We start from the raw sequence: 19,950 nt of genomic DNA on the forward strand, positions 1-19,950 counted from the left end.
GGTGTTCCACGAGAATTAAAGGAAATGCAGATGAAATTTCTGAATTTAACTTTTTTGGCAGATTTTCCATTTTAATCCATTTTTTCCCACTAACAAAGCAAGGGTTAACAGCCAAACAAAACTCAATATTTATTGCCCTGATTCTGTAGTTTACAAAAACACCCCATATGTGGTTGTAAACTGCTGTATGGGCACACGGCAGGGCGCAGAAGGGAAGGAACGCCAAATGGTTTTTGGAAGGCAGATTTCACTGGGATAATTTTAAGCTGCCATGTCACATTTGAAGACCCACATGCACCACTAGAGTAGAAACTCCCCCAAAATTACCCCATTTTGGAAACTACGGGATAAGGTGGCAGTTTTATTGGTACTATTTTAGGGTACATATGATTTTTGGTTGCTCTAGATTACACTTTTTGTGAGGCAAGGTGCCCAAAAAATAGCAGTTTTTTTTGTACCGTTTTATTTTTTGTTATTTACAATGTTCATCTGACAGGTTAGTTCATGTGCTATTTCTATAGAGCAAGTTGTTACGGACGCGACAATACCAAATATTTGACATAATAAAGCATTTTTGAAAAAAAAATAATTTTTTTGTGTCTTCATATTATGAAAGCCATAGTTTTTAATTTTTTGGGCAACTTATGTAGGGGCTAATTTTTTTTGGTATGAGATGACGGTTTGATTGGTAATATTTTAAGGTGCATATGACTTTTTGATCGCTTGCTATTACACTTTTTGTGATGTAAAGTGACAAAAAATGGCAGACTTTTTTTTTTTTTTTTACGGTGTTCACCTGAGTGGTTAGGTCATGTGATATTTTTATAGAGCAGGTCGTTTTAGCGTCTCCATAGTCTGAGAGCCATCGTTTTTTTATTTTTTGGGCAACTGTCTTAGGTAGGGGATCGTTTTTGCTGGATGAGATGATGGTTTGATTGGCACTATTTTGGGGTGCGTATGACTTTTTGATCACTTGGTATTGCACTTTTAGTGATGTAAGGTGAAATATTTTTCTTAGCACAGTTTTTATTTTATTTTTTTAACGGTGTTCACCTGAGGGGTTAGGTCATGTGAGATTTTTATAGAGCTGATCGATACGGACGTGGCGATACCTAATACATTATGTCTACTTGTCTTTTTTTTCCCCTATTTTTAACTTTTTTTTTATTTTGGGAAAATTTAATTTTTTTTAACTTTATTTTTTTTGTCCCACTATGGGACTTCAACATTTCAGGGTCTCTGATCCCTGTTTCAATACAGCACAATACATTTGTATTGTGCTGTATTGAGCGGTCAGTGTCTTACACTGTAAGACACTAACAGTTGCCTAGGAGACCCAGCCCTGGGGCTAGATCTCCTGAGCTTCCGTAGCTGGCAAGCCCGTTGCCTGTTCAGAGCATCTGAGCTGCCATAGCAACTATAGGGACCCTGTCACCGCAGCATGGGGGCCCAATGCGGATGTACAAGCTGCCACAAACCCCTTGTATGCCACGGTCAGCGTGACCGCAGCATACAGTGGGTTAAACAGCCAGCATGTGTGTTTTTACCGATGCTAGCAGATACAGCAGAGTTTCGGCTGTCAGTATCAGCTGGACCCCTGCTGCTGATTGCGGCAGCTCGTGTGGGGTAGCCGGTTAACCCTAGGACGAGAATGCTCGTCCTAGTGCGTTAAGTACCGGCCAGTTAGGACTGGCAACGTGTTAAGGGGGTTGTCCTATAAAAATATTCTACCGTTTTCAAACCAGCACCTGTATCTGAATACTTTTGTAATTGCATGTAATTAAAAATTTAGCATAGCTACTGAGTTATTCAATAAAATGTATCTGTATAGCGCCACCTGCTGTTCGTTCTTTTTCTTAGTTCTTTGACCTGCTCACTACTGAGATGGCCACACATGCTCCGTTTCATCCTTCAACTGCCTCCTGAGCTGGGATAGGGAGACCCTAGACACACACCCTTAGCTGCAGCAGGAAAGACACTCCCCAGCTTCTAGCAGAGCAGTGAATAGGAATATTCCTGGATCTATGTACGGTACAGGCCTGGTTCTAGCTTTGTTAGAAACAGACTGTCATCTGTTATATACTATATGATGTCCGATTTTTATCTTTTACACTGATCATGGGATAACACCTTTCAAGCTATATTCTTATTAAACAAATAAGAAATCTGCTTGAATGTGTGTTAATAAGCTGTCAGGAAAATGCAGATATGAGCTAAACATCAACCCAACAGAGCAGCTCTGATGGATTTCAGTGAGCTGTACGAAGAACAGTCTACAGAATCAGGGAAAAACGGATGCTCGTACTATGTGAGCAGCTGTAACTCACACACTAATTGAGGTTGACATAGCAAGGAGTGTAAATGAACAATTACTTGTTGAGCTGGATTTTGGAGCTGCAGCGGAAACTTGGCTTGCCAAATGCTTTTTAATGATGTCCTCTGCTTTGAAGTTTTTATTCCGTTTGAGTATAGTTGCAGCATCCTTGCCCTGCTGGTTACTGATGCATGGGTCCACTCCTAAATCCAGAAGCATCTTTACATCTTGTGCTTGACCTATGAGACATATATATAAAAAATTTACAAGAAATTGTTGTTTTGGATGGTGTTAAGTAGAGAAGGTTAGTACATTTAGTCTATTTCAGCTCTATGACCACATGATCCTGAGATCATGTCCACTGTGGGCACAGCATCGCTGTAGCTACTGCGCATGCTCTGGCCAACGGCGCGAACCCAGCTGCAAGGAGGCGGAACACAGTCGCACAGGAGAAGAGAAGGGCATCGCAGTGTGCATGCCCCGGCCAAGCGAGGCAGAGCGCAGGATTTCGCTAAGAGAGGAGGAGTATGCTAGGGAAGAGAAGTACAGGCAGAGGCTGCCCCTGGGCTCTTGCGAGCCCTCATTTACATATGAATAAAAGCCTGTTTTTGCCGCAGGTGAACCGCAGAAGAACGCAACAAAGGTACCATTTGATTCATCTAAAGGTATGCCAGAATGCTATGTAAGCGGTCTATAATGTCCAAATGTGGTGACAAACTCCGTTTAAAGTCTGACAGTCTAAGCTTTGAAACAAAACCCAAGATTCCGGTGTAGATGCTCTTCATGAGGAAATATAGCTTTTGGAATGGAAGGGAGTCCGTATGAGCAGCTCTCACATGGACCATTTCCAGCAGCCAGAAATCCAGCTATCAGTAGCAAGGATGTATGATATATGTCCTTGGCTACTGAAGTGTCACCCTGCAAGGACGCATAAAATATGTCCTTGGCAGAAAAAAGGGGTTAAACCATTCACTGAAGTAAGTTTCATACATTAACATCCATAGGATATATCTAATTCCATGTTACAAACACATTTTTCAAAACCAGTTACTTACTCATGAGAGTATAGCCATGTGAATTAGCTGAAAAACAGGCTACCAGGTGCAGAACTGTGTTACCGTCTCTGTCTTGTTTATTGATGTTTTCCTTCATTTCCGGCTTCATCTTTATAATTAGTTGGAAAAGGTTGTTGTCGGCTATTAAAACCACAAAAGAGTTTTATTGTATCATCAGAATACTATAAAGATATACTCTTGAAATCATGTTTTTTTATAAATGTTTTTTAAAATGTGAAAATCCATAAAAATATAAAATGTTTCAGATGTCACATTAGCCATTAAAGCACACAAAATTGACATTTCCTGCAGCTTTGCTCCGTAGATTTAAAAAGATTAGTGATCAGTTTTACAAATGAAATATTTATGACTTATTTAATTTCTGCCCTACCCTTGGGTAGTCTTTCTTTCTTTTAATTCAGATTAGACCTTCTGTTCCTGAGATGTGTATCCCCTTTTTTCGTCATTCACTGCGTACTACCAACAGGGCGACAACCACTGCAATTCTCCCAAGGTGCAGCCTGCATAATCACCTTGATGCTGTCCAATCATTGAACAGCATCAGACCGGTCATGCATCACTGAAGGGCTTTATCTACAGTACTTACATTGATGTAGTGCTACAGCTTCTGGTCTGCTTCATTCGCCATCCCGCTGGCTCGTTTGTGCTAGCGCACTCTACCCAGCGAGAATCACGCCAGCCTAGTTCAGCATGATTTTGCAAGATCTAATACATTTCATACAATAAAGAGCAAGGACCAAAGACTAAGTGGAAGCATTGTTGGGGAGAGGTGAAGAAGATAGCATAGACATGCAACTGCAGAGCGACATCAAGGTAGAACAATCCCCTTAGTGATAAGCATGGCTGGTCTGATGCTGCCCCCAATGACTATATTTAATTTGTAAAATGTATGACAGGTCCTATTTTTTAAACCAATGCAGCAAGTTAAACAGAGACCATTACTGTTGGGAGTTGCTGTGGATATAAGGGCAGTATATGCATTATCATCAGTTGCTGCCTTAATTTGAAGAATTCCTTTCATTATAGATGGCCGCCCTATTGTACTGCTAAAGGTCTATGTCGCTACCAGTTCTGATAAAGTTGTACTATAAAATCACTTCTTGGAATGTGTATTAAGGCCACATTAGACAGCAAGATTAGGCAATCACTCCTTCCCGGCAATCGCCTGCTCGCTACCGGAGAAGACCGTCGCTATTATATGCAGCAATCTCCTCTACAGCATGGGTAGGATTGAGCGTTATGCCATCGCTAGTTGTCTAGTTGTTTGCCGGCAGCAGATCATGATTAGGCAGCACGATTTGCCACTGGCAAATAATGATTTTTAAGCATGCTTAAAAACAAGCGTTCGCTCATTCATTGGGTAATCGTGGGCAGTATTAGACTACCAGATCATTGCTAATGAGCATTCCTGTGAACGCTTGTTAACAATAATTTGGCCGAGAATCGGCCAGGATAATAAAGGCTTTAGTCTCTGAAAGCTGCACTCTTCATTAAAGGTGTTTTCAGGGTTAGGGGATCAATATCTGATCGCTGGTGGTCCAACTCCTATATCACCTGCCATCAGCTGTTTGTATAGGGGGAGGCTTAAACCCCACCCCTAGGATACAGATCCATTTTTTTTATAACAATCCGTGTTATATCAAGCATCTAAACAGATTAGCAATTCTAGTAGTAAATTCTAGCAACCCATATGGGAATAAGAACTCTGGATAGGTCATCAGTAGAGATGAGCGAACTCGAACTGTATAGTTCGGGTTCGTACCGAATTTTGGGGTGTCCGTGACACGGACCCGAACCCGGACATTTTCGTAAAAGTCCGGGTTCGGGTTCGGTGTTCGTCGCTTTCTTGGCGCTTTTGTGACGCTTTCTTGGCGCTTTTTGAAAGGCTGCAAAGCAGCCAATCAACAAGCGTCATACTACTTGCCCCAAGAGGCCATCACAGCCATGCCTACTATTGGCATGGCTGTGATTGGCCAGAGCACCATGTGACCCAGCCTCTATTTAAGCTGGAGTCACATAGCGCCGCCCGTCACTCTGCTCTGATTAGCGTAGGGAGAGGTTGCGGCTGCGACAGTAGGGCGAGATTAGGCAGATTAACTCCTCCAAAGGACTTGATTAACTGATCGATCTGCAGCTGTGGATCATTGAGCTGCTGATCCTCAATTGCTCACTGTTTTTAGGCTGCCCAGACCGTTTGTCAGTCACATTTTTCTGGGGTGATCGGCGGCCATTTTGTGTCTTGTGGTGCGCCAGCACAAGCTGCGACCAAGTGCATTTAACCCTCAATGGTGTGGTTGTTTTTTGGCTAAAGCCTACATCAGGGTGAAGCTGTCACACCAAGTGCATTTAACCAGCAATAGTCTGTTCATTTTTTGGCCATATACAAAATCAGGGGCAAGCTGCGCCTGTCACCAAGTGCATTTAACCCTCAATGGTGTGGTTGTTTTTTGGCTAAAGCCTACATCAGGGTGAAGCTGTCACACCAAGTGCATTTAACCAGCAATAGTCTGTTCATTTTTTGGCCATATACAAAATCAGGGGCAAGCTGCGCCTGTCACCAAGTGCATTTAACCCTCAATGGTGTGGTTGTTTTTTGGCTAAAGCCTACATCAGGGTGAAGCTGTCACACCAAGTGCATTTAACCAGCAATAGTCTGTTCATTTTTTGGCCATATACAAAATCAGGGGCAAGCTGCGCCTGTCACCAAGTGCATTTAACCCTCAATGGTGTGGTTGTTTTTTGGCTAAAGCCTACATCAGGGTGAAGCTGTCACACCAAGTGCATTTAACCAGCAATAGTCTGTTCATTTTTTGGCCATATACAAAATCAGGGGCAAGCTGCGCCTGTCACCAAGTGCATTTAACCCTCAATGGTGTGGTTGTTTTCTGGCTAAAGCTTACATCAGGGTGAAGCTGTCACACCAAGTGCATTTAACCAGCAATAGTCTGTTTATTTTTTGGCCATATACTACATCAGGGGCAAGCTGCGCCCGTCACCAAGTGCATTTAACCCTCAGTAGTGTGGTTGGTCAAGCTGTGACACCAAGTGCATTTAACCAGCAATAGTCTGTTCATTTTTTGGCCATATACTACATCAGGGGCAAGCTGCGCCCGTCACCAAGTGCATTTAACCAGCAATAGTGTGGTTATTTTTTGGCCATATCCCAGTCTAATTCTGTCACTAAATCCATACCGGTCACCCAGCGCCTAAATACTAGGCCTCAAATTTATATCCCGCTAAATCTCTCGTTACCGCTGTCCTGTTGTAGCTGGGAAAGTTATTTAGTGTCCGTCAAAGCACATTTTTTGTTCTGGGTTGAAGTACAATTCCCAATTTAGCAATTTCATAATTTAGTGGTTTCTGCTATATCAGAGCTATTTGAAATCTATCCCTAAAAGGGTATATAATATTCAAGGTGCACATTGGGTCATTCAGAATAACTTCACACACACCCGCTACTGTGTATTTTCAAGTCTAATTCTGTCACTAAACCCATACCTGTCACCCAGCGCCTAAATACTAGGCCTCAAATTTATATCCCGCTAAATCTCTCGTTACCGCTGTCCTGTTGTAGCTGGGAAAGTTATTTAGTGTCCGTCAAAGCACATTTTTTGTTCTGGGTTGAAGTACAATTCCCAATTTAGCAATTTCATAATTTAGTGGTTTCTGCTATATCAGAGCTATTTGAAATCTATCCCTAAAAGGGTATATAATATTCAAGGTGCACATTGGGTCATTCAGAATAACTTCACACACACCCGCTACTGTGTATTTTCAAGTCTAATTCTGTCACTAAACCCATACCTGTCACCCAGCGCCTAAATACTAGGCCTCAAATTTATATCCTGCTAAATCTCTCGTTACCGCTGTCCTGTTGTAGCTGGGAAAGTTATTTAGTGTCCGTCAAAGCACATTTTTTGTTCTGGGTTGAAGTACAATTCCCAATTTAGCAATTTCATAATTTAGTGGTTTCTGCTATATCAGAGCTATTTGAAATCTATCCCTAAAAGGGTATATAATATTCAAGGTGCACATTGGGTCATTCAGAATAACTTCACACACACCCGCTACTGTGTATTTTCAAGTCTAATTCTGTCACTAAACCCATACCTGTCACCCAGCGCCTAAATACTAGGCCTCAAATTTATATCCTGCTAAATCTCTCGTTACCGCTGTCCTGTTGTAGCTGGGAAAGTTATTTAGTGTCCGTCAAAGCACATTTTTGTTCTGGGTTGAAATACAATTCCCAATTTAGCAATTTCATAATTTAGTGGTTTCTGCTATATCAGAGCTATTTGAAATCTATCCCTAAAAGGGTAGATCATATTGAAGGTGCACATAGGGTCATTCAGAATAACTTCACACACACCCGCTACTGTGTATTTCCAAGTCTAATTCTGTCACTAAACCCATACCTGTCACCCAGCGCCTAAATACTAGGCCTCAAATTTATATCCCGCTAAATCTCTCGTTACCGCTGTCCTGTTGTAGCTGGGAAAGTTATTTAGTGTCCGTCAAAGCACATTTTTTGTTCTGGGTTGAAGTACAATTCCCAATTTAGCAATTTCATAATTTAGTGGTTTCTGCTATATCAGAGCTATTTGAAATCTATCCCTAAAAGGGTATATAATATTCAAGGTGCACATTGGGTCATTCAGAATAACTTCACACACACCCGCTACTGTGTATTTCCAAGTCTAATTCTGTCACTAAACCCATACCTGTCACCCAGCGCCTAAATACTAGGCCTCAAATTTATATCCTGCTAAATCTCTCGTTACCGCTGTACTGTTGTTGCTGGGCAAGATATTTAGTGTCCGTCAAAGCACATTTTTTGTTCTGGGTTGAAATACAATTCCCAATTTAGCAATTTCATAATTTAGTGGTTTCTGCTATATCAGAGCTATTTGAAATCTATCCCTAAAAGGGTATATAATATTCAAGGTGCACATTGGGTCATTCAGAATAACTTCACACACACCCGCTACTGTGTATTTCCAAGTCTAATTCTGTCACTAAACCCATACCTGTCACCCAGCGCCTAAATACTAGGCCTCAAATTTATATCCTGCTAAATCTCTCGTTACCGCTGTACTGTTGTTGCTGGGCAAGATATTTAGTGTCCGTCAAAGCACATTTTTTGTTCTGGGTTGAAATACAATTCCCAATTTAGCAATTTCATAATTTAGTGGTTCCTGCTATATCAGAGCTATTTGAAATCTATCCCAAAAAGGGTATATAATATTCAAGGTGCACATAGGGTCATTCAGAATAACTTCACACACACGCTTCTGTGCATTTCCAAGTCTAATTCTGTCACTAAATCCATACCGGTCACCCAGCGCCTAAATACTAGGCCTCAAATTTATATCCCGCTGAATTTGAATACAATACATTGGGCCAAATAATATATTTGTTGTTGTGGTGAACCATAACAATGAGAAAAACATCTAGTAAGGGACGCGGACGTGGACATGGTCGTGGTGGTGTTAGTGGACCCTCTGGTGCTGGGAGAGGACGTGGCCGTTCTGCCACATCCACACGTCCTAGTGTACCAACTACCTCAGGTCCCAGTAGCCGCCAGAATTTACAGCGATATATGGTGGGGCCCAATGCCGTTCTAAGGATGGTAAGGCCTGAGCAGGTACAGGCATTAGTCAATTGGGTGGCCGACAGTGGATCCAGCACGTTCACATTATCTCCCACCCAGTCTTCTGCAGAAAGCGCACAGATGGCGCCTGAAAACCAACCCCATCAGTCTGTCACATCACCCCCATGCATACCAGGGAAACTGTCTCAGCCTCAAGTTATGCAGCAGTCTCTTATGCTGTTTGAAGACTCCGCTGGCAGGGTTTCCCAAGGGCATCCACCTAGCCCTTCCCCAGCGGTGAAAGACATAGAATGCACTGACGCACAACCACTTATGTTTCCTGATGATGAGGACATGGGAATACCACCTCAGCATGTCTCTGATGATGACGAAACACAGGTGCCAACTGCTGCGTCTTTCTGCAGTGTGCAGACTGAACAGGAGGTCAGGGATCAAGACTGGGTGGAAGACGATGCAGGGGACGATGAGGTCCTAGACCCCACATGGAATGAAGGTCGTGCCACTGACTTTCACAGTTCGGAGGAAGAGGCAGTGGTGAGACCGAGCCAACAGCGTAGCAAAAGAGGGAGCAGTGGGCAAAAGCAGAACACCCGCCGCCAAGAGACTCCGCCTGCTACTGACCGCCGCCATCTGGGACCGAGCACCCCAAAGGCAGCTTCAAGGAGTTCCCTGGCATGGCACTTCTTCAAACAATGTGCTGACGACAAGACCCGAGTGGTTTGCACGCTGTGCCATCAGAGCCTGAAGCGAGGCATTAACGTTCTGAACCTGAGCACAACCTGCATGACCAGGCACCTGCATGCAAAGCATGAACTGCAGTGGAGTAAACACCTTAAAACCAAGGAAGTCACTCAGGCTCCCCCTGCTACCTCTTCTGCTGCTGCCGCCTCGGCCTATTCTGCTGCTGCCGCCTCGGCCTCTTCCTCCGCCTCTGGAGGAACGTTGGCACCTGCCGCCCAGCAAACAGGGGATGTACCACCAACACCACCACCACCACCTCCGTCACCAAGCGTCTCAACCATGTCACACGCCAGCGTTCAGCTCTCCATCTCACAAACATTTGATAGAAAGCGTAAATTCCCACCTAGCCACCCTCGATCCCTGGCCCTGAATGCCAGCATTTCTAAACTACTGGCCTATGAAATGCTGTCATTTAGGCTGGTGGACACAGACAGCTTCAAACAGCTCATGTCGCTTGCTGTCCCACAGTATGTTGTTCCCAGCCGGCACTACTTCTCCAAGAGAGCCGTGCCTTCCCTGCACAACCAAGTATCCGATAAAATCAAGTGTGCACTGCGCAACGCCATCTGTAGCAAGGTCCACCTAACCACAGATACGTGGACCAGTAAGCACGGCCAGGGACGCTATATCTCCCTAACTGCACACTGGGTAAATGTAGTGGCAGCTGGGCCCCAGGCGGAGAGCTGTTTGGCGCACGTCCTTCCGCCGCCAAGGATCGCAGGGCAACATTCTTTGCCTCCTGTTGCCACCTCCTCCTTCTCGGCTTCCTCCTCCTCTTCTTCCACCTGCTCATCCAGTCAGCCACACACCTTCACCACCAACTTCAGCACAGCCCGGGGTAAACGTCAGCAGGCCATTCTGAAACTCATATGTTTGGGGGACAGGCCCCACACCGCACAGGAGTTGTGGCGGGGTATTGAACAACAGACCGACGAGTGGTTGCTGCCGGTGAGCCTCAAGCCCGGCCTGGTGGTGTGTGATAATGGGCGAAATCTCGTTGCAGCTCTGGGACTAGCCAATTTGACGCACATCCCTTGCTTGGCGCATGTGCTGAATTTGGTGGTGCAGAAGTTCATTCACAACTACCCCGACATGTCAGAGCTGCTGCATAAAGTGCGGGCCGTCTGTTCGCGCTTCCGGCGTTCACATCCTGCCGCTGCTCGCCTGTCTGCGCTACAGCGTAACTTCGGCCTTCCCGCTCACCGCCTCATATGCGACGTGCCCACCAGGTGGAACTCCACCTTGCACATGCTGGACAGACTGTGCGAGCAGCAGCAGGCCATAGTGGAGTTTCAGCTGCAGCACGCACGGGTCAGTCGCACTACAGAACAGCACCACTTCACCACCAATGACTGGGCCTCCATGCGAGACCTGTGTGCCCTGTTGCGCTGTTTCGAGTACTCCACCAACATGGCCAGTGGCGATGACACCGTTATCAGCGTTACAATACCACTTCTATGTCTCCTTGAGAAAACACTTAGGGCGATGATGGAAGAGGAGGTGGCCCAGGAGGAGGAGGAGGAGGAGGAGGAAGAGGGGTCATTTTTAGCACTTTCAGGCCAGTCTCTTCGAAGTGACTCAGAGGGAGGTTTTTGGCAACAGCAGAGGCCAGGTACAAATGTGGCCAGCCAGGGCCCACTACTGGAGGACGAGGAGGACGAGGATGAGGAGGAGGTGGAGGAGGATGAGGATGAAGCATGGTCACAGCGGGGTGGCACCCAACGCAGCTCGGGTCCATCACTGGTGCGTGGCTGGGGGGAAAGGCAGGACGATGACGATACGCCTCCCACAGAGGACAGCTTGTCCTTACCCCTGGGCAGCCTGGCACACATGAGCGACTACATGCTGCAGTGCCTGCGCAACGACAGCAGAGTTGCCCACATTTTAACCTGTGCGGACTACTGGGTTGCCACCCTGCTGGATCCACGCTACAAAGACAATGTGCCCACCTTACTTCCTGCACTGGAGCGTGATAGGAAGATGCGCGAGTACAAGCGCACGTTGGTAGACGCGCTACTGAGAGCATTCCCAAATGTCACAGGGGAACAAGTGGAAGCCCAAGGCCAAGGCAGAGGAGGAGCAAGAGGTCGCCAAGGCAGCTGTGTCACGGCCAGCTCCTCTGAGGGCAGGGTTAGCATGGCAGAGATGTGGAAAACTTTTGTCAACACGCCACAGCTAACTGCACCACCACCTGATACGCAACGTGTTAGCAGGAGGCAACATTTCACTAACATGGTGGAACAGTACGTGTGCACACCCCTCCACGTACTGACTGATGGTTCGGCCCCATTCAACTTCTGGGTCTCTAAATTGTCCACGTGGCCAGAGCTAGCCTTTTATGCCTTGGAGGTGCTGGCCTGCCCGGCAGCCAGCGTTTTGTCTGAACGTGTATTCAGCACGGCAGGGGGCGTCATTACAGACAAACGCAGCCGCCTGTCTACAGCCAATGTGGACAAGCTGACGTTCATAAAAATGAACCAGGCATGGATCCCACAGGACCTGTCCGTCCCTTGTCCAGATTAGACATTAACTACCTCCCCATAACCATATATTATTGGACTCCAGGGCACTTCCTCATTCAATCCTATTTTTATTTTCATTTTACCATTATATTGCAAGGCTACCCAAAGTTGAATGAACCTCTCCTCTGCCTGTGTGCTAGGCCTAAATATATGCCAATGGATTGTTGCAGTGGTGGCTGACGTGAAGCCTCATTCTCTGCTATGACATGCAGACTGATTCTCTGGTGACATGAAGCCAGATTGTCTGTTACGGGACCTCTCTCCTCTGCCTGGGTGCTGGGCCTGAATTTATGACAATGGACTGTTGCAGTGGTGGCTGACGTGAAGCCTGATTCTCTGCTATGACATGCAGACTGATTCTCTGCTGACATGAAGCCAGATCCTCTGTTGCGGGACCTCTCTCCTCTGCCTGGGTGCTGGGCCTAAATTTATGAAAATGGACTGTTGCAGTGGTGGGTGACGTGAAGCCTCATTCTCTGCTATGACATGCAGACTGATTCTCTGCTGACATGAAGCCAGATTGTCTGTTACGGGACCTCTCTCCTCTGCCTGGGTGCTGGGCCTAAATATCTGACAATGGACTGTTGCATTGGTGGCTGACGTGAAGCCTGATTCTCTGCTATGATATGAAGACTGATTCTCTGCTGACATGAAGCCAGATTGTCTGTTACGGGACCTCTCTCCTCTGCCTGTGTGCTAGGCCTAAATATATGCCAATGGATTGTTGCAGTGGTGGCTGACGTGAAGCCTGATTCTCTGCTATGACATGCAGACTAATTCTCTGCTGACATGAAGCCAGATTGTCTGTTACGGGACCTCTCTCCTCTGCCTGGGTGCTGGGCCTAAATTTATGACAATGGACTGTTGCAGTGGTGGCTGACGTGAAGCCTGATTCTCTGCTATGACATGCAGACTGATTCTCTGCTGACATGAAGCCAGATTGTCTGTTACGGGACCTCTCTCCTCTGCCTGGGTGCTGGGCCTGAATTTATGACAATGGACTGTTGCAGTGGTGGCTGACGTGAAGCCTGATTCTCTGCTATGATATGAAGACTGATTCTCTGCTGACATGAAGCCAGATTGTCTGTTACGGGACCTCTCTCCTCTGCCTGGGTGCCGGGGCCTAAATATCTGAGAATGGACTGTTCCAGTGGTGGGTAACGGGAAGCCAGATTCTCTGCTATGATATGAAGACTGATTCTCTGCTGACATGAAGCCAGATTGTCTGTTACGGGACCTCTCTCCTCTGCCTGGGTGCTGGGCCTAAATTTATGAAAATGGACTCTTACAGTGGTGGGTGACGTGAAGCCTGATTCTCTGCTATGACATGAAGACTGATTCTCTGCTGACATGAAGCCAGATTGTCTGTTACGGGACCTCTCTCCTCTGCCTGGGTGCCGGGGCCTAAATATCTGAGAATGGACTGTTCCAGTGGTGGGTGACGGGAAGCCAGATTCTCTGCTATGGAACCTCTCTCCAATTGATTTTGGTTAATTTTTATTTATTTAATTTTTATTTTAATTAATTTCCCTATCCACATTTGTTTGCAGGGGATTTACCTACATGTTGCTGCCTTTTGCAGCCCTCTAGCCCTTTCCTGGGCTGTTTTACAGCCGTTTTAGTGCCGAAAAGTTCGGGTCCCCATTGACTTCAATGGGGTTCGGGTTCGGGACGAAGTTCGGATCGGGTTCGGATCCCGAACCCGAACATTTCCGGGATGTTCGGCCGAACTTCTCGAACCCGAACATCCAGGTGTTCGCTCAACTCTAGTCATCAGTATTTGATTAAGTGAGGGTCCGACACAGAGGAGCTGTTTGAGAAGGCATCAGCACTCACAGTAGCGTTGTAGTCTTCTCTCAGCTTTCCCTAGGCCAAGTGACGTCACGTTCATTGGTCACATGGCCTAGGTACAGATCAGCCACATTGAAATGTATGGGGCTGAGCTGCGATACCAAGCACAGCCACTATACAATGTCCTTCTCAAGCAGCTAATCAGTGGAGGTCCTGGGTGTTGGACCCTTACCGATCAGGTACTGATGACCTATCCTGAGGATAGGTCATCAGTATACAAGTCTCAGAAAACCCTTTGAAAGACTTTGTCTCTTCTTGCCATTTCAACAGAGGTATACCTGAAACATGTGTGTTTTAAAATCTGAAGCTATCTGTGGGCGATGGATTGACTCAATTCTAAGCTTTGTACCATACTCACTTCTGGGAATAATGTCTTAAAGAGTTTTACTGTAAGATGGGACTAAACGCCAGGCCAACAGAAATAGTCAAGCAAGCAGGCACTCTGCCGTTTCCCTGGGTCCCACTGAAGTGGAGGGAAGCCACTCAAATAGCATAGCACGGCAAGCTAGGCTGTTGTTAGGCTGGTGTGCAACACTCCCTGGGTTTCACCACTCAGGTGCTGTGGTCACAATCAACCACAGAATCTGAGGGTTAAATATCAATGATAGGCGATACCACCAATAATAAACATTGCCTCTGGGTGTCTACTGTTTAAAACAGCAGGCTCCTGGCAGCTATGGCAGCCTCTCAGCTTCTGAGTGGGTACATTGTTTAAACTCTGGACTTCCACTGTCTATGTACGGCTGTCGTCCTTTAGGGGTTAGTTGGAATTAATAGCAATCTTCCAGGTTTATTGGTTATAAGACACTTCATAACACGTTTTTCACCTGAAGAAGGGGAGTTGTTTCCTGCGTTGTAAAAAGTGTTTTATAACCAATAAACCTGGAAGATTGCTATTAATTACAACTGGCCGGTCCGTATTTGCACCGAGGGATGATCTTTTTGGTATCTGCATAACAATCCTCCGTGAGACTTCAGGCAACCCCACTTGAGGATATTCACATATGTGGCAGCATACCGACCGCTTCCGGGGAACGTAAAGCTATTCCCGACACGGCTACAATAAAGTTGTGCCTAGTTTTGCACAACATCCTAAGGTGAGCCTCCAATTGGGGTATTATTTGGAACCATGTATGTACGTTTTTCACCCTATGGTGCGCCTCTTTTTTGTTTATTTATATAGTAAACAAAGCCGGCGTACGTGGTCCTTTAGGGGTTAAACATGGAAGGTGTTCAATTGGGGAGAAGGCAACACTGTCTATTTGTGCTCCCCAACTGGAACTTCAGAGACAAACCACCATTAGATCTTATTTGGGGCCCCGACTGTGTATATAATAGATGAACCCATGCCACAAACTTGGGACAAAACCTCAACCTGCACATCAACGCCCACAAATATCTCCACCTGATGCAGTCAGAGGCCTTGGCAGTGTAAAATGAGATGATGGTCCTATAACCAGATGACACCCCTCCCATCTGCAGATTGACATATGGCGTTCTCAGATTTTGAGAAGTAAATTTATTGGGCATGAATCCAGATAGATCCTCAAGGATCACCTGAGAAACCATCTTTATCAATTTATTGACCAAACGCTTAGTTAGTAGTTTTACGTCAGAGGTCAATAGTAGGATTAGTGTATAGGAGTCAGCATAAAATTACAGTACAGACCAAAAGTTTGGACACCTTCTCATTCAAAGAGTTTTCTATTTTTTCATAACTATGAAAATTGTAGATTCACACTGAAGGCATCAAAACTCTGAATTAACACATGTGGAATTATATACATAACAAAAAAGTGTGAAACAACTGGAAATATGTCATATTCTAGGTTCTTCAAAGTAGCCACATTTTGCTTTGATTACTGCTTTGCACACTCTTGGCATTCTCTTGATGAGCTTCAAGAAGTAGTCACCTGAAATGGTCTTCTAACAGTCTTGAAGGAGTTCCCAGAGATGCTTACCACTTGTTGGCCCTTTTGCCTTCACTCTGCGGTCCAGCTCACCCCAAACCATCTCGATTGGGTTCAGGTCCGGTGACTGTGGAGGCCAAGTCATCTGGCGCAGCACCCCATCACTCTCCTTCATGGTCAAATAGCCCTTACACAGCCTGGAGGTGTGTTTGGGGTCATTGTCCTGTTGAAAAATAAATGATGGTCCAACTAAAAGCAAACCGGATGGAATAGCATGCCGCTGCAAGATGCTGTGGTAGCCATGCTGGTTCAGTATGCCTTCAATTTTGAATAAATCCCCAACAGTGTCACCAGCAAAGCACCCCCACACCATCACACCTCCTCCTCCATGCTTCACGGTGGGAACCAGGCATGTAGAGTCCATCCGTTCACCTTTTCTGTGTCGCACAAAGACACGGTGGTTGGAACCAAAGATCTCAAATTTGGACTCATCAGACCAAAGCACAGGATTTCCACTGGTCTAATGTCCATTCCTTGTGTTCTTTAGCCCAAACAAGTCTCTTCTGCTTGTTGCCTGTCCTTAGCAGTGGTTTCCTAGCAGATATTTTACCATGAAGGCCTGATTCACACAGTCTCCTCTTAACAGTTGTTCTAGAGATGTGTCTGCTGCTAGAACTATGTGTGGCATTGACCTGGTCTCTAATCTGAGCTGCTGTTAACCTGCGTTTTCATAAGGCTGGTGACTCGGATGAACTTATCTAACGCAGCAGAGGGGACTCTTGGTCTTCCTTTCCTGGGGCAGCCTGCATGTGAGACAGTTTCTTTGTAGCGCTTGATGGTTTTTGTGACTGCACTTGGGGACACTTTCAAAGTTTTCCCAATTTTTCGGACTGACTGACCTTTATCTCTTAATGTAATGATGGCCCTCGTTTTTCTTTACTTAGCTGCTTTTTTCTTGCCATAATACAAATTCTAACAGTCTATTCAGTAGGACTATCAGCTGTGTATCCACCTGACTTCTCCACAACGCAACTAATGGTCCCAACCCCATTTATAAGGCAGGAAATCCCACTTATTAAACCTGACAGGGCACACCTGTGAAGTGTAAACTATTTCAGGTGACTACCTCTTGAAGCTCATCAAGAGAATGTCAAGAGAATGTCAAGAGTGTGCAAAGCAGTAATCAAAGCAAAAGGTGGCTACTTTGAAGAACCTAGAATATGACATATTTTCAGTTGTTTCACACTTTTTTGTTATGTATATAATTCCACATGTGTTAATTCATAGTTTTGATGCCTTCAGTGTGAATCTAAAATTTTCATAGTCATGAAAATAAAGAAAACTCTTTGAATGAGAAGGTGTGTCCAAACTTTTGGTCTGTACTGTACATCTTAATCACTCTCTTTGAATTTAATTAAATCATGAAATTAAAAAGTAAAACTATTTCCAATTAAACACAAAATACACACAAAAGTTGCAGATTCTAACACTAAGGCTACTTTCACACTAGCGTTTTTTGCGGATCAGTCATGTATCTGCAAAAACAATAATACAACCGCACGCATCCGTCGTGAACGGATCCGTTTGTATTATCTGTAACATAGCCAAGACAGATCCGTCATGAACTCCACTGAAAGTAAATGGGAGACTGATCCGTTTTCTATTGTGCCAGATTGTCAGAGAAAACTGATCTGTCCCCTATTGACTTACATTGTGTGCCAGGACGGATCCGTTTGGCTCAGTTTCGTCAAGCGGACAGAAAAACGCTACAGGCAGAGTTTTAATGTCCGCCTCCAGAGCGGAATGGAGACAGAACAGAGCCAAACTGATACATTCTGAGCGGATCCTTATCCATACAGAATGCATTAGCGCAAAACTGATCCGTTTTGGACCGCTTGTGAGAGCCCTGAACGGATCTCACAAACGGAAAGCCAAAACGCTAGTGTGAAAGTAGCCTAAGCTGTGAACTACACGAACTGGTGTTTCACAAGTTTTATTTATACCTGACATCATGCAGAGTTGTATAACAGCATGGAGAGGAAGTTCTCCAATAGTTTCCACATCAGCACCCATGGTTACAAGCCAAATCACAAGCCCATTGATAAATTTCATATCTTTGCATGGGGCAGGACGCATGAAGCTCTGAAAAACAATATAGTGGACGGCATTTAAAGAAACATAAGTGATATTTGAAGATTAGGTGGGAAAGACTGCTGTTTCATATGCCAGTTCAGATGCAGGCACAGACCTCTTAATAAATGAGGTGCGTCTCTGGTCCTCCAACATAAAAAAAACCATGGCATACATTTGCGCTTTAATTTATTTGAGTTTCATGCGTAAATTATAGCAAATTGTTAGATCCATGAGCAGCTCAGATACTCCCACTAAGTCCCACTCTCTAAACCTTCTATAGGCCCGACGGAGACCGAGCCAGTGCTCAGCTATTTTCGGCAGCGCATGCACAGTGGGCCCTCCAGCACTATCGGGGCTCCGTTCTCGATATAGGTGCGGGTCCCAGCTGTGGGACCCGCACCTATAAGACAATGGGGGCATAGCCTAGCGATATGCCCCAATTGTCTGTGATGAGACGATCCCTTTAAAGGCAGAAAATCTGTGCAAATCAAATTATAAATTCCCTTTTGGTTTCTTCCTTCTGTCACAAGATTTGGCTCTCCAAATATTTCAGTTTTAGCTAATTCTAGTATTCCCCATGAAATAACAGTGGAACATCTTCATTTAAAATTCTGAATAGTGTTATTCCTCACAGAAATGTATGAGTACATTGAGAACTGGGTTTTATATTGGTTATTTTCACATATATGTTTTTTTCTGCCATATTTATAAATGGTTAGCTTTCTAGCTGTACATTATTGTGCTGCAAATTATGGGTTCAGTGATTCCTCTTTTACAAATGAAAAATCTTTTACAAATGCTTTAAACAACAGATTTTTTTTTACAATAAGTAAACACATAAACCACATTACACAGAATACAGTATGAATAGCATTGATAAAGGCATGTTAGTGAATGGCAGGGCAAGAACATGCCAGCTCTAGATCAATAAAAAATGTTCCCCTAATCATACGTAACATTTTGCTTTGTAGCCCACCCCTCAACTTTCTACATACAGGATTACAAACACATTTTACCTCAAAGATGCCCCCCAATGGCACTTTCAAGTCATTAATGTCTGATGGCAGGGTGCTTCGGTGTGTCATTAAATAAATGCAGGACTAGGGAAAAAATTACATTTAATATTAATTTTATCTCAAATATTAAAATCTGCTTAACATAACTATAGTTATTAAAACTTTATAGCTTTAAATCAATCGATGGACAAACTTATCATAAAAAGCACGTAGAACAGCCTGAAATCTAACAGACAGCCTACTGGAGATGAAGAATGAGTACACCGGAAGTACTGCATCATCTGTAACAATGGTACCCTGTCATTTTGGAAGAGCTAAGGCAATGAACACCTGGGTTGGAGGTTGTGTCAAAAGCCTCTGCAGATTCTGTCAAATGGCTGTAAAATATTACATCATTCTACGCCATTGCAGCCTGCTGACCAATGCGTAACAGAAACTCAATGAATCCTACTATTATCAATGGAGTCCATCAGGCACCCTCAGTAGCCATCATCTGAAGAGTCTGCCGGTACATACATATCTCTGTTCCTGAATCGGAGTAGAGAGGCCTGTGCACTGCAGCTAGCTGGGTGAAACCTTGTCTTCTCATATGTAAATTCCTGGGAGTATTAAAAAAACACTCAAAGAAGATACACTTGTACCGAGTTGCAAGGCCACGACACAGGGAGTCTAATTTATGCATTAAAATATCAGAGCGTTTCAATTCTGCCCAAAATTAGAGCCACTGACAAATATAGCATTGCACTGATCAGTGGAAAAAATCCAGCGTACATACT

The 19,950-nt window shown here is 44.7% G+C and overlaps 1 protein-coding gene across 2 annotated transcripts in view; it reads right to left on the reverse strand.

Moving 5' to 3' along the window:
- Nucleotides 1-19,950, reverse strand: part of TRANK1 (tetratricopeptide repeat and ankyrin repeat containing 1) — a 183,865-nt gene that overhangs the window by 98,736 nt on the left and 65,179 nt on the right. For both annotated transcript variants that reach the window (XM_044292742.1, XM_044292743.1), the window contains 4 exons: nucleotides 19,175-19,258; nucleotides 18,029-18,167; nucleotides 3,370-3,510; nucleotides 2,374-2,553 (listed from right to left, as the gene is read on the reverse strand). In XM_044292742.1, coding sequence (XP_044148677.1) covers nucleotides 2,374-2,553; nucleotides 3,370-3,510; nucleotides 18,029-18,167; nucleotides 19,175-19,258 — 544 coding nt within the window. The remainder of the gene's footprint in view (nucleotides 1-2,373; nucleotides 2,554-3,369; nucleotides 3,511-18,028; nucleotides 18,168-19,174; nucleotides 19,259-19,950) is intronic.

Source organism: Bufo gargarizans, chromosome 5 (assembly GCF_014858855.1).
Source record: "Bufo gargarizans isolate SCDJY-AF-19 chromosome 5, ASM1485885v1, whole genome shotgun sequence".
Taxonomy (NCBI): domain Eukaryota; kingdom Metazoa; phylum Chordata; class Amphibia; order Anura; family Bufonidae; genus Bufo; species Bufo gargarizans.